At 40.4% G+C, this 12,438-nt stretch overlaps 1 protein-coding gene across 2 annotated transcripts in view; it reads right to left on the bottom strand.

Moving 5' to 3' along the window:
* The window catches only part of LOC101164536 (cryptochrome-1), a 46,184-nt gene extending 34,517 nt beyond the window's left edge, over nt 1–11,667 (bottom strand). The window contains exons 1-2 of one of the 2 annotated variants that reach the window (XM_023956986.1): nt 11,477–11,667; nt 5,551–5,714 (exon numbers count right to left, since the gene is read on the bottom strand). In XM_023956986.1, the coding sequence (XP_023812754.1) occupies nt 5,551–5,708 (158 nt within the window). In that variant the 5' untranslated portion in view covers nt 5,709–5,714; nt 11,477–11,667. Of the gene's footprint in view, nt 1–5,550; nt 5,719–11,476 lie in introns of both variants that reach the window. The other variant, XM_023956987.1, reaches the window with a different exon arrangement.
* Nucleotides 11,668–12,438: the final 771 nt, after the last annotated feature.

The raw sequence follows: 12,438 nt of genomic DNA, 5'->3' as shown, positions 1-12,438 counted from the left end.
ACTGATGTTTTTGTTATATTTCTTCAAGTTATTCCAAAAGTCGGCCATGGATATTGTGTCATCTGTATCACTATCACGGTCCGTTTCTGATGTTACAGACAGAAACTTTCGTAAGCAGCATCTGTGTCAGACCAGTCACACTGAGACCCAACAGCAGATTGATTCTAAAGAACAACAACAAATCACATAACTGAACTGGCCCCATTAAGAAGCATTTGGTAAATCTGTTTGGGTCAGGTTTTTTCCAGCACAAAGGAAGCCCTGTGACACTAACAAGTGTCAAACAAAAAGGCAGGTGTTTGATCAAATCTACTGGAATCAAATAACCTTTGGTTTTGTCTTCTTCCATGAACTGGGGATTAAGAGGTCTCAAATGGACGATTTTTATAAATTGTAAAAATGAAGTGTGCAATGCTCCTTGAGGTTCATTTTTCTTTAGCACAAATGTGGTTAATAAGTCCAGCAGCCTCACCGCTCAGTGCGGAGACCTCACAGCTGTGTCAGAGTTAGCACAGCTGATGGAGAAATTTTCCACCCTCCTCACAACTTGTCCATTTTCACGTGTGATGACAGCCTGCTTTTGTTTACAAGCACACGTGTCTGTCATGAATGCACTCGTCTTGGCCTGCAGCTCCAGTGTCTTGAGGGAGCAGGCATCCGTTGAGTAACCAGCCACAAGTGGGCCACAAACACGTAACGTTCACGGGCTGACACACTAACCTACTTTGCTTGGAGATTGCCTTTGCGTTTCTGCCTTAATAATAACAAAAAAAAAAGATAAATGTGCAAACTTTATTGATTATCAGTCTTTTTGCATCAAAACATTCAAAGATATGACACCAAACCAACAGCCCATCTGCTGAGCATTCACAGGAGGTGATAGTTTGGGATTATCGGAGATTAGAGAATGAGCAGCGCCCCCATCTTGGGGAGGTGTCTCAAATGTCAGCATCTGGTTCTCCAACATGGCTTTATTTACCACTGACCTCTACCCGAGTTTCAAACACAGAGAGCTTGGTAAGAAAAGGTACAGAGATGAAGGGGATGTTATATTCCTAACCTGCAATACAAAAACAACTCTGGACACAATCAGATGATAAATAGAAAAGTCCTGGAGCTCTTTTAAGGGTTTGGTCTGAATGAATGAAAGGTGCTTAAACATCTTCACTAGGCTCTTAGATACTGACTCTCAGAAGCAGAACAAAGAGTGAAGTGGAAAAGTGTGCGTGGGGGGGGGGGGGGGTTGTTGTTCACTGAAACAAGCTCTCATCGTGATGAGGAGAAAAGCACTAAAAACATTACTAGTCCTCTGCTTTAACCTCTTTCCACGTGAGAAACATTTTTTAGCTTTTCCATAACTTGAGCAGTTTTTTTCCACCATTACTAGTAAAACCAGCCAAGCAGCTTAATGATCTGACACTGGGAGATTGCTGGTTTGAATCCACAACTGAATTAAACCAAATACTAGAAAAATGAGAGCTGAAGCCCCTCTTAGCTTCAGGAGTTGGATTGCGTCTTTAAACCGCCAATTGGTCCCTGAACGCAGCAGTGACTGCACTTCCCTCAGCGAGGTTGCTAAGGTGTGGGACAACTTGCTTGAACCCACAGCCTCTACATCATTTACTCCCTTTGGTTCACTGTGATCCTGATCGTGTGGGGACCAGGGGGAAAAAAAAGAAAAAGCTTACATGTGACATAGAGAAAAACTTGTAGCTGGGCGAGCTACAAGCCTTTGGAAAGATTCTGGGGCAGAAAGTGAGACCTGTTGCTGGAGTTCCCGTTTCGATGGCGCCATGTTTGATCCCTGAGCTCACCATGTGCTCCAACAGCTGCCTTCCTCCCTTCCCTTTTAGCATTTGATTCATAAGTGACCCATGCATCTTGTTAGTTCATCATAGGGGTTAGCTAACTGACGTGCACCAATGAGGTGCATTTCCGGCCTCACTGCCTGCCAGATTTTTATTTTTAGTGGCCGATCTGCTGGATGTGATCGGGTCAGTGCGCTTTTGATCCCCTGCCTCCCCCGTGCAGTGCAAACTGCTCTCCAGAGCAACACTTTTTAGACTCACGTGAAGCCTCTTGAACTTCTCTGGTCTGCTGTAACACCACCAGCTTTTTCCTGAAAAGGTGAAACCTGTTGACCTACTTTTAAACCCCGTGTCCGTTTAGCCAGTCACCATCACTGAGCCCTAAATCTACCTGCAGCCCACCCTGCATGAAGGGGATTATGAGAGCAGGCTTGAAACGGGGCACCTTAAAGGCCTGTTCACACCGGGACGATTTTCGCCGGCGATTTTCGCCGACGTTTAACGCCTCGTGACTAAACAAAGGGCACCAATGTGAGTGTGCACACCGACGCGAAAAAACGCCAAAGCGTCAAAAAAAAAAAAAAAACGCCTCGGGTTCGTTTTTTTTCTTTTTTCGACGCGTCGCGTCGAAATCTATTCGGCCAATGAGAACGCCGCTTTTGCACACGTGTCTGGAGCTTCTGAAGTTACAGTAAAACACAACTTGGGGGCGCTCAAACACAAAACTGCCTTGCTGAGCACACATACCGGCGAAGAAGATAGACGCCAAGTAGCGTCTACACTGCCGCAAAGAAATAATGACGGACATTCTAAAACATCCCCGAACCAAGCACCAGTTGGAGCAACTGGTGCTTGAAATATTCATGTTTTCTCTGTTTGATTCTGACAAGCGCGTAAATACTTGCTCTCTTCTTCTGAGTGAAAAGCGACTTTAAGAATCGTAAAGTTGCGCAGCGCCACCTTGTGTACAGGAGTATTTCTGTTTACATTAAGCGCCATCTAATGTCAGGGAATGAAATTGCATGTTCGCTCGGCTCATCGTCAGCGAAAATCGCCTGGGTGTGAACACAAAAGACGTGGCGAAAAACGCTGGCGAATAACGCCTGGCGAATATTCGTCCAGGTGTGTACGGGCCTTAAAGCTGAGCAAAAACCAAAGTTTAACTTAAATGACACAGCGGACTACAGACTACAACACAGAGCAATGCTGACATCAGGTTGCACTTTAAAGAACTGCAACAGAACTCCTCTTAAACCCTTTATTAGCACAAAAAGTCGAATCTTAAATGTCTTACATGGACAATAAAGGCTAAAAAGAAAAATCTGCATAAATTATACGTTGGCATGTAATTATATTAGTTTATTTTCAATATTTTTGAATTGAAAAAACTGCAAGGCTTTGAAGGGATTGAAGTTTATTTTTACTCGTTTTTTTTTTTTTACATTTTCATTACTTAATTTGTTCTGATTTGTATTCTTAAGGATTGGTTAAAAAAACTTTTCAGTTTTAATTTCTTATTCTTTTTTTTACATATTAGATTTTATATGATGAATGGCATCTGTGGATTTATATTTCTTTATATGAACTAAAAAAAAAGTGTTTTCTGACAGATTTAGACATTTTATTATTCAAAACATTTATTAAGGCAAATATAATCTTTTTTGGGGTGAAACCCTCTTACTTTACATGACAATAAAAAGGGACATGACTAATTCTTTGACATGGGTTACTTTAACTGCATCATTTTAGAGAAAAAAAAAAAACGATCGTCTTTAAAACAAGCAGAAATTTGTCTTTGAGAAACGCATCGTGACCTGACTGACATTGGGGTTCACCATCCCCAGTCACGCCGATTCGTGGATTTCATTCAGCAAACTGTTGTGTTCTGCATCCTGATTGGATTTTAAACTTACCTTGACAATCAATCTCCTCTATGTCGTGTCTTTTACACACAATGAGTTCAGTTTGACGAATTTACAAAAATCTCTGATAGTAGCAGGTAGCCATGGGCCGACATAACCTTTGTCCGGCCGATACGATACCCGATATTTCCACTGAAACTGTGGCCGATATTTGCTAATGCTGATATTTAAGTGTCTACAGTAACACAAAGTTCAGATTTTCTTTTTGTTTATTAAGTAGAAATGCACAACTTTTCTTTTACTGGACAATCACATTGTACTTGACCTTTTTAAACACATAGCAAAGGATCCCATAGGAACAAGTATCACTTTGAAACTTTCATGTAAATATATCTGTAAAGATTTAGATCATTTATTTAATTTTGAACATAACTGTGAACCTTAAGCTCCCCACTGCGCGGGATCTATTAGGAACAACATGGATCCTTATCAAAAATAACATTTACCTGAAAACAGTCAATTACTGACTATGACTAGGAACATAAACTTTTCAATCTATTAGGACTTAGTATACATTTAAAAAAGAAAGTGTATCTATAAAACAGTCAGAAAAATATCAGTAGATTTTTGTAAAATTGGACAGACACCGACAAACTCAAGTTCTGCAAAACGTCGGCTGATGCCGATACGGGCACGGATGTATCGCCCATCCCTAGTGGCAGGTCTCTGTTTTCACTTATAACTCGACTCGACTTATTTTGTATATCAAGGTTTGAACTTTGACCTTTTTAACAGAAAAAAAGTGTGAAAATGTTCATGTCTGAGAAAAGCGTGTTGTGAGTTTTACAGCCTTAAAGCATCTGTAATTCGACTACTTCTATCGTGGGTTATTCTTAGAGCGTCTCCCGTGATAAACTAAGGAACAGAAGTTTCTTCTGAAAAGAGGAAAAAAAACTGCATTAGTTTGAATGGACTAAAATTGATATTGATTTATATTTTAATATTTTGTTTTAACTTCAATAAATGTATTTCTGTTATTTAACTGGATAGATTTAATAGGACATTTATAGTTTTTTGTTTTAAATTGCAATATGTTTGCTACCAGCCTTGAACGTATACTTGAATTGTTTTTTTTTTCCAACTAAACTGGTTTAAAATGTTTGCAGTTGGTTGCAGCAGATCTGCATCAGTGTTTGTTCTCTTACGTCCCTTTCAACCCTTCCTTTTGTACAATCATTAAATAAAATGTTTTTGTGCAAAAAATGTACATCACTAACTATTTGACGTTGTTCAAGCTTTAATTATGCGAAAACAGACTGAACTTGCAGAACAAGAGGTTTGGAAAAAACAATTGTGAGAAATGCATTATGATCAAACTGGTGTAATCTTGTTTTGTTCACACATGTTACATGGACAAAACTACCGATTTGCACTTTAACATTCTGTTGTGTATGTTTTTAATAAGAAGTACTTTTGCATTTTATAAGTGGATGCTACAAGAATTTTAAAATCTGTGGTTTTATAGACGTAATACGAGGAAAAATGTATTTAGTGTAGGGGAAGTTAAATCCCAATCATTTAATAAACACATTGGTTTGTTCGGTCTTTCAAAAATGAACTCAACATTAGCATCTCATTTTTAACTTTTTGGCCCTTAAATTAAAAAAAAAAACATAATATATATATATATAAAAATATTAAAACAATTACCAGAAAGAATGTATTTTGAATAAATATGAATACTTTCTGTACTAATAGTAGCAAACAATAAAAACCAAGTTTGAGTTAAAATGTGATTTAACTACAACCATTTCCACAGATGATAACTGCTGAACAAACTCAACACGAAGGTTCAGAACAGGATGAAGCCGTCTTCTTACCTCCACCTGTTGACCCCCACATTAGAGGAGCCTGCGAACCACGGGTCCAGAAAGTAAACGCACCGCACCGTGCCCGCCCCGCGCACCGCCTCCCGCAGAGCCGGGTTATCGTGGAGACGGAGACCTTTCCGGAACCAGTGGATGGAATTTGGGGCCATGTTAGTCTGAAAGAGAAAATTGAAGAGCATCCACAGGGTCAGTCCAGCCAATCTGGAAATGGGAGCGTGCTGCTGGACGTTTTCCTCCCTGCGGAACCATCAGCCCCCTGAACAGAAATGAAGGTCTCAGCAGGACTGATGGCGAGTGTGAACGCCTTCTATCTGCTGCCAATAGGTGTGGGAGGGCTCTGAAATAGAACAACATGCTTTGATGTCGGCAGTTTGAGAGATTTGGACAGAATCTGCTGTGAATCTCACATCCAATCAGCAGAAAAAGTAAAGATTTTCTATTATAGCAACACTGAAAAAAATCAAACAAATGTAGACCTCAGGAAACCAGCTCCCTTTAAAAAGGCTTTTCTGGGTGTTGACTGGATTTTACTCAGGTTCTGCAGATTCTATTACTTATAATGAACTCAAAAAGTGCAAATGCAAACCAAAGAAACCTCAGAACAAAACATGGCTGAGTCACTAAAGTTGAGATCGTTTCATGTTCAACATTAAGCCCAGAGCAGAGACTACAATGAAATGCAAAACATCTTTTTTACAATTTCACCTGCTTTGACCGCAACTTCACTTTTCTGTTGTTTTTACTGCACCTTCCAGGTTGGAAAATGACCACACGGTAAGCCCTTTGGCTTTGGTAAAAATGACATGCTACTACGACTACAGACTATCAACAACAACGGTTTCTGTATGAATGTGAACCTTTACAGCACTAAACTTTCCTATTTAGACATGTGAAAAGTAAGGGTTCCTTGTTAAATATATAGAAAAGTGCTTCAAATAAAATAATTGTAACAATTTACAAACAAAAATGATGACCAAAAATGATGTGGAAACATAAAAATCTGCTTTTAACTGGGTTTAGCTGCGCAAACAGTCTGGGGGGGGGTTGGGGGGTCAGGTTGATGTCCATAGGTGTTGTTTTACAAAAATATGCAGCGGTAGATTAACAGCCATACTGGGTTTCTGGTTGAGTTCCAGGCTGTTTTGTCTTACACCCCTGTGTTATCACGCTGTAAAAGCTGTTCACTCGACCCCAGCAGAAAAACTGATGGCCGTGTGGAAGTTGAAGTGTTGAAGTGGGCGGCTGTGGCTGCAAGAACCTCAAACATTATGAGCTGTACCTTTTAAAATAAGACCAAAATTTTAAAGAAAAGGTTAAAAACTAAACTGGGAGCCCGTGCTGAGCTTCTAGAGCTACATACACACCGCTACCGATGCAGGGAGGGGCTTCCTTTCCACTGTATACGACTACATGACCGCCACCTACAGCTGGAAATGGTTTGGTGAAGCGGTGCAAATCTCTCGAATTGGGCACGAAAAACGGAAACCGTTCGGTTTGTTGCTCTGGCGAATATGGATGACCATCATGTCAGGACAACCATCTTGGTTTATCTTTTAGGGATCACCACATAAGTTTTGGTGAGTGTCACCGCCTGCTCCATCCGTCACTGCTAAATCAGAGTCCCCGATTGGTCAACGCTCTACCTGGTTTAGCTGACAGTGCACATCAATGGAAAGAGTATAAATGGATGCAAAAGCTTCTGTAGCCACACGTGAACATGAAACTTTTGAATGCATAGGCCCAAGCCACGCATTTTCACGCTCTAACGGAGACTTTTCACTGGAAGAGCTCGCCTGAACGAGAGCTGTGTGATCACAGCCTAAAGCTGATGTGAAGCCAGCTCTTCTCCAGGCCTCGCACGTGGTGGAGTTTCTTCTGACTAAGACACATCCAAAGCCTGCAGCCTACAGTAATCTAATCACTACAAAATAACAATGTCAATAATCACTGAAGCTCTCACACCAGACCTCTTATCTTTGACTTTCTCATCTGAAAAGGAGCCATCTGTGCCTGATAGTTTCATTAGCTGCTCAAAAGACATCGAAGAGTCAAAGGTAGCAAAGAGATTACATAAAGATCAATGAGATTTTGGTTCAAAAAGCAATAATCAGAGTCTCTGTCTTGACTGGATTTAACATTAAAAAGTGTGCAGTGTTTGATAAAAGACTATCAAACGACTGAACTCCGTCTTTTCTTTAGATTAGACTGAAAAGACCACATTTAATTCAGAGAACAATCCTACTTCTCTATTCATAGACCCACTGTGAGGAAAATTGTGTTTGTAACATGTTCCTGCATTAGGCCTGCACAATATACCGCTGTGCAATATGCATATTGCAAAAGACAGCAAAAATTGCAATAACTGGTTACCTTAAATGTACTAAAACAATCTTATAGCAACTTGAAGCCTTTAACGAATCAAATCAATCCCTTTATGCATTTGACCAATCAGATGAAGCCCTATTATGTTAGATGTTCGCCTCCTATGTGGACGAGGGTCATTTGGAGAATAATTTTTAAACTGTTGCAATGAAATGGGACTCATGTTTTTGGTCATTTTGCTCTTTGTTTATATATTTCGTTATCACAATATTAATCACAGATCGCATGTTTTTATCGTATCGTGCAGCCATATTCTGCATTTTTCTGATGATAGAGGACATGTACGTAAAACAATAAGTATAAAATTGTGTTGCTGAGTATTTCTGCATTCAAACTGTTGTGAATCAGGAGCAGACACTGCTTGAAAAACTTGTTGTGGCATTGATAGAAACAACAATTTGCAGACCACAAGCTCCCTGCTCCGCTCCATTCTGATGCATCCACTTGCAGATCTTTGTTTTCCTCGTCTGAACTGGAACTGGATCTAAACTGTACGGCTGGATAGCTCCAATACTCCTTACCATTTGTGTTGCACCGCTAGTGTTAGGTTGGGGGTGTGAGGGGCTGTAAGCTAGCAGGAGAGAAGGTGAACAGTTGGGCGACGGGAAGTGGAGGTGGGCTTGCTCTGTGCCATTAGTCTCGCCCACAACTCAGATTTCTAAAGAATTACTGCTGCTATGCAAAAACCATGTCCTGGAAAATGACACAGCTTTTTAACATTTTGGTGAAAAACAGCATAATCTCAGTTAATAGGCCACTGGGAACGCTTTTAAAATGGAACAAAAGATAATCGGAGTGGGATTTCATTCAAACCAGCACCAACACTTTACATGCAAGACTGACAACTGTTAATTTTGACACAGATGATCAACCGTATTAACAAGGTGCCTTTATGGTCAATGGGTTTCCTCATTGTTTCAGTTTCTCTTACAAACAGCAGAAAAGACAAAAAACAGAAGCTAAAAGAGGAGTAAAAAGATAACTACGATGTGGAGAAAAGATCTTTTGTCAGCACTGTTTTTACTGCCAGAAGACTGAAGGGAGAGGATGACTGCTGTTGAATTTATCGCCACAGACTCAAAAACAGACCCTTCTGACACTTTTTTCAGCCAGCCTGAGTTTAGGAGAGCATGTTTCCTTTCCTTAACAATCTGTTCACACCTTTTTCTTTTTTGATATAAAATCATTGTTTTGTTGTACATTTGATTTCTTTCCTCCTCTTTGCCATGAAGGTCCTAATTCTGAAGGTAGTGTGCTATTTCTGTCTGTTTTATTGTTGTTTAGCATTAAAAAAAAAAAAAAAACTCCATGGAAACTTGAGATGAAAATAAAGGATTTGGATTGTGGATCAGAATTTCCGTCCAAAAATATTCTCATGTTTCTCAGCCCAGCCCGCTTCTGCAGTTCACAACTCATTCAATGTTGGAAGCCAAAGCGGGAATGCGGCAGATCAAGAATCTGGCGGGTGGGCAGACGGGGATGATCAGCAGAATGACCCGACAGACGCGCAGGACCAAATTCAAACCGGTCAAACGCCAAGCTGACGTTTCCTGGTTTGCCTGCAGCGTCTCTTTTTCCCCTCCGTCTACAGAGTCTGAATGAATCAGACTCAAACTGCCGGACGCCCACTTGGCAGAGAGACCTCATTCAGGGATGACGAAAGTGTGGAATAACTTTACATTCTCACTGAGCTCCATGGTGAACAACGGTTTCCTCATATGATGAAAAAAAACGTTTATTTTTTTGCTAAACACGAGTGCTTTGGATCAACAGAAAGCACAAACTTACTTTTGTTCACAGAATGTCCAGACGCCAAGATAAGCGATGGATGGCACGCAGCCTAAAACTGTCAGATGCATCGCCTCAATGACGGAACGGAAGCTTCCCGCGTCGGTTTGTGGCCTTTTTCAAGGAGTAAACAAACTGCATCTGCTCATCTGCAAGCTGTTATTTCACACTTGGGTCAGTGTTTTCCTGCTCAATATGAAGAATATAAATAAACCACACAATTACCAGCAAACAACCAAAAAACTTATTCATTGGGAAGTTTTTAAAATGCGTTGTTTTCCTTAACACTGTCATATTTGAAGGGTTTGTGTAAAGAATAAGCACTAAAAAAAGAAGAAAAATAAGAACCTTTAGAAACCCAAATGCTGCACAAAAGCACAGTTTCATTCGTAGAAGAAACGCCTTTACGCCTCCCCTTTACTGAGGTTTGCAAAGCTCGCCGTAAGGCCATCAAACAGGAAACCCAACAAGCAGTCAACCACTCCACCACCTGAGCCACAGGCAGGAAGGGGGTTTGAACCGCTCCAAACCTTTAAAAGGGCAGCAGGTCAAGTTTCTGCTGCCAGCAGACGGCCTTCAGGCTCTGAATGGGTCGACTGATTCCAGATTCACACTTAAAACGTGCCTAATCGATGAGTAATAACACAGCAGTGTTATAAAAGAATGACCAGCAAAGTCTGAAGGTTTGTTGTTATCATAGAATCAATATGTAACATCAAAAACAAACATACAAAAAAATAAATACATAAACATGTTTATTATATTTTAAGCTAGGGCTGCAAGATATAAGGGAAAACTCGCGATAACATCAATAGTGATGACGATATACCTTTGCGATTCATGAACAAACAGCAAATCAACCAAAAATATCATGTCTACAGCAGTTTAAATAAGAGTCAACATACCTGAAATTATACTCCAAATGACCCTGGTCTGCATAGGAAGGAACATCTAACAGAAAAGGGCTCCATCTGATTGGTCAACAACGTGAAGGCGTGCATCCGATTGGTCAAATGCATAAATTGATTCGTTAAATACTTCAGATTGCTTTTGCACATTTTAGGCAACCAGTTATTGCAATGTTTGCTGACTTTTGAGATATGCGTGTTGCACAGATTTGATATCGCGATAACCGTAAATTTAAGATTTATTGTCTGTGCAGGCCTATTTTAAGCACAAACCCCCCAGAAGCCATACACTTAAGGTATTTTTCAAATATATATATATATATTTCTGAAAATAACCCTCATCCAGGAAGGATCCAGGTAGTTCAAGCTTCAGCAGGTCATCCAGATCCAACACACCACCTGTACTATGAGGAATTAACCATAAAGCCTCTCACACCTCCTCCATACAGCAGAACCACATACAAGGACTTATGTTGGGATTTTACACCAATACATTATTGTTTAAGACCGTTTCAATCTCAGTTGTTGCTTTTTCACGTTTGGACAAAACGAAATTGGGTCACGGTGTCTCTCCTGAATCAATGGGGCCTGAGATCAAGGCGATCTAAAAAAAAAAAAGGAATAATATGGGGTGTTATAATTCACGCGGACGGCGGGGATCCCGCGTGGACAGCACAGCTCTATCTGATTCCGAATTTAAACAAACTCAAAGGAGGCGAGAAATATGAACGCAAACCAAAACGGGGTCACTGGAGCGCCGTTTATGTAAGCGGTGGCGCTGTTTATAACTTTAACTCACTCCACTGCACAGAAAAACCTCCCAACGGGACCATTCTTACCTCGAGCTGGCACCCTTTGGTGTGAAGACTATGTCAAGCCCAGAGAAAGAAGCATTTCTTCGCCCCCGGTACCGGTGAACAGGGAAAAGATGCACGCGGGCTACGTGCCAACGGCTCCTGTCCGAGAATCCGTGCTGTGTCCCTGAACCAGCTTTACGGCGCTGCACTACTTTGTTTCATAACAGTTGGTTCCAGTGCGCATGTTCCTCGCTTTTAAACTAGGCTGTGATGCGTTCACGGTCCGTGGGTGTTTATTTGACAAACGGCCAATGCAACAGCGCTCAGAAGTATGTCATTGCAATTGTTGAGATTGTAAGAAAATAATCATCTCCAGAATTACAGTAAATCTATTTATGGATGTAAATAATGTAAATTGACAGTTTCGCCGACGTATCTGTATGCCAAAGCAAATGTTTGTACAATATCCTGTATAGTTGCTATCAACTTTCAAAATAAAATTATTATTCAAATAAATTTCATTTATATAGCTCAGTATTTACAACAACAGTCGTTTCAATGGGCTTCATACCGGTAACTGTGTAATAAACAAAAATCACAAAGAACATAAAGTCATAGAATTCAATAGGAAATGGCTAAACAGACCAAACAAAACTGGGCCCTTAGACCCCCCGCCCCTTCATAACAACAATGATAAATGTTGTTGTGAAAACAAAAGCTTTATTGAACTTGAACCTAAAGAATTTCAGAAGAAAATGCATAAATTGAATTTTTATTTTCCTATAGCACGGCAATGCAACACTTTTGCTTACTGAACGTGAACAATGACGCACTTTCACCAAGACATTTCCATTGGTCAGCTTGATGTCACATGATTTGCTTCAGTCACGTTTAAGAGGCATGAAAATCCGGAAGTTCCCTCACACTTCTGCCGTGAGCTCCAGATATGGTCGTCGGGTCGCTTCCATCTTTAAACTCACAACAACAAAAAGTATTTATATGTG

This window comes from Oryzias latipes, chromosome 7 (assembly GCF_002234675.1).
Source record: "Oryzias latipes chromosome 7, ASM223467v1".
In the NCBI taxonomy this organism is placed as follows: Eukaryota; Metazoa; Chordata; class Actinopteri; order Beloniformes; family Adrianichthyidae; genus Oryzias; species Oryzias latipes.
The sequence above is the reverse complement of the archived record's forward strand: the minus strand, read 5'-3'. Positions and strand labels throughout refer to the sequence as shown.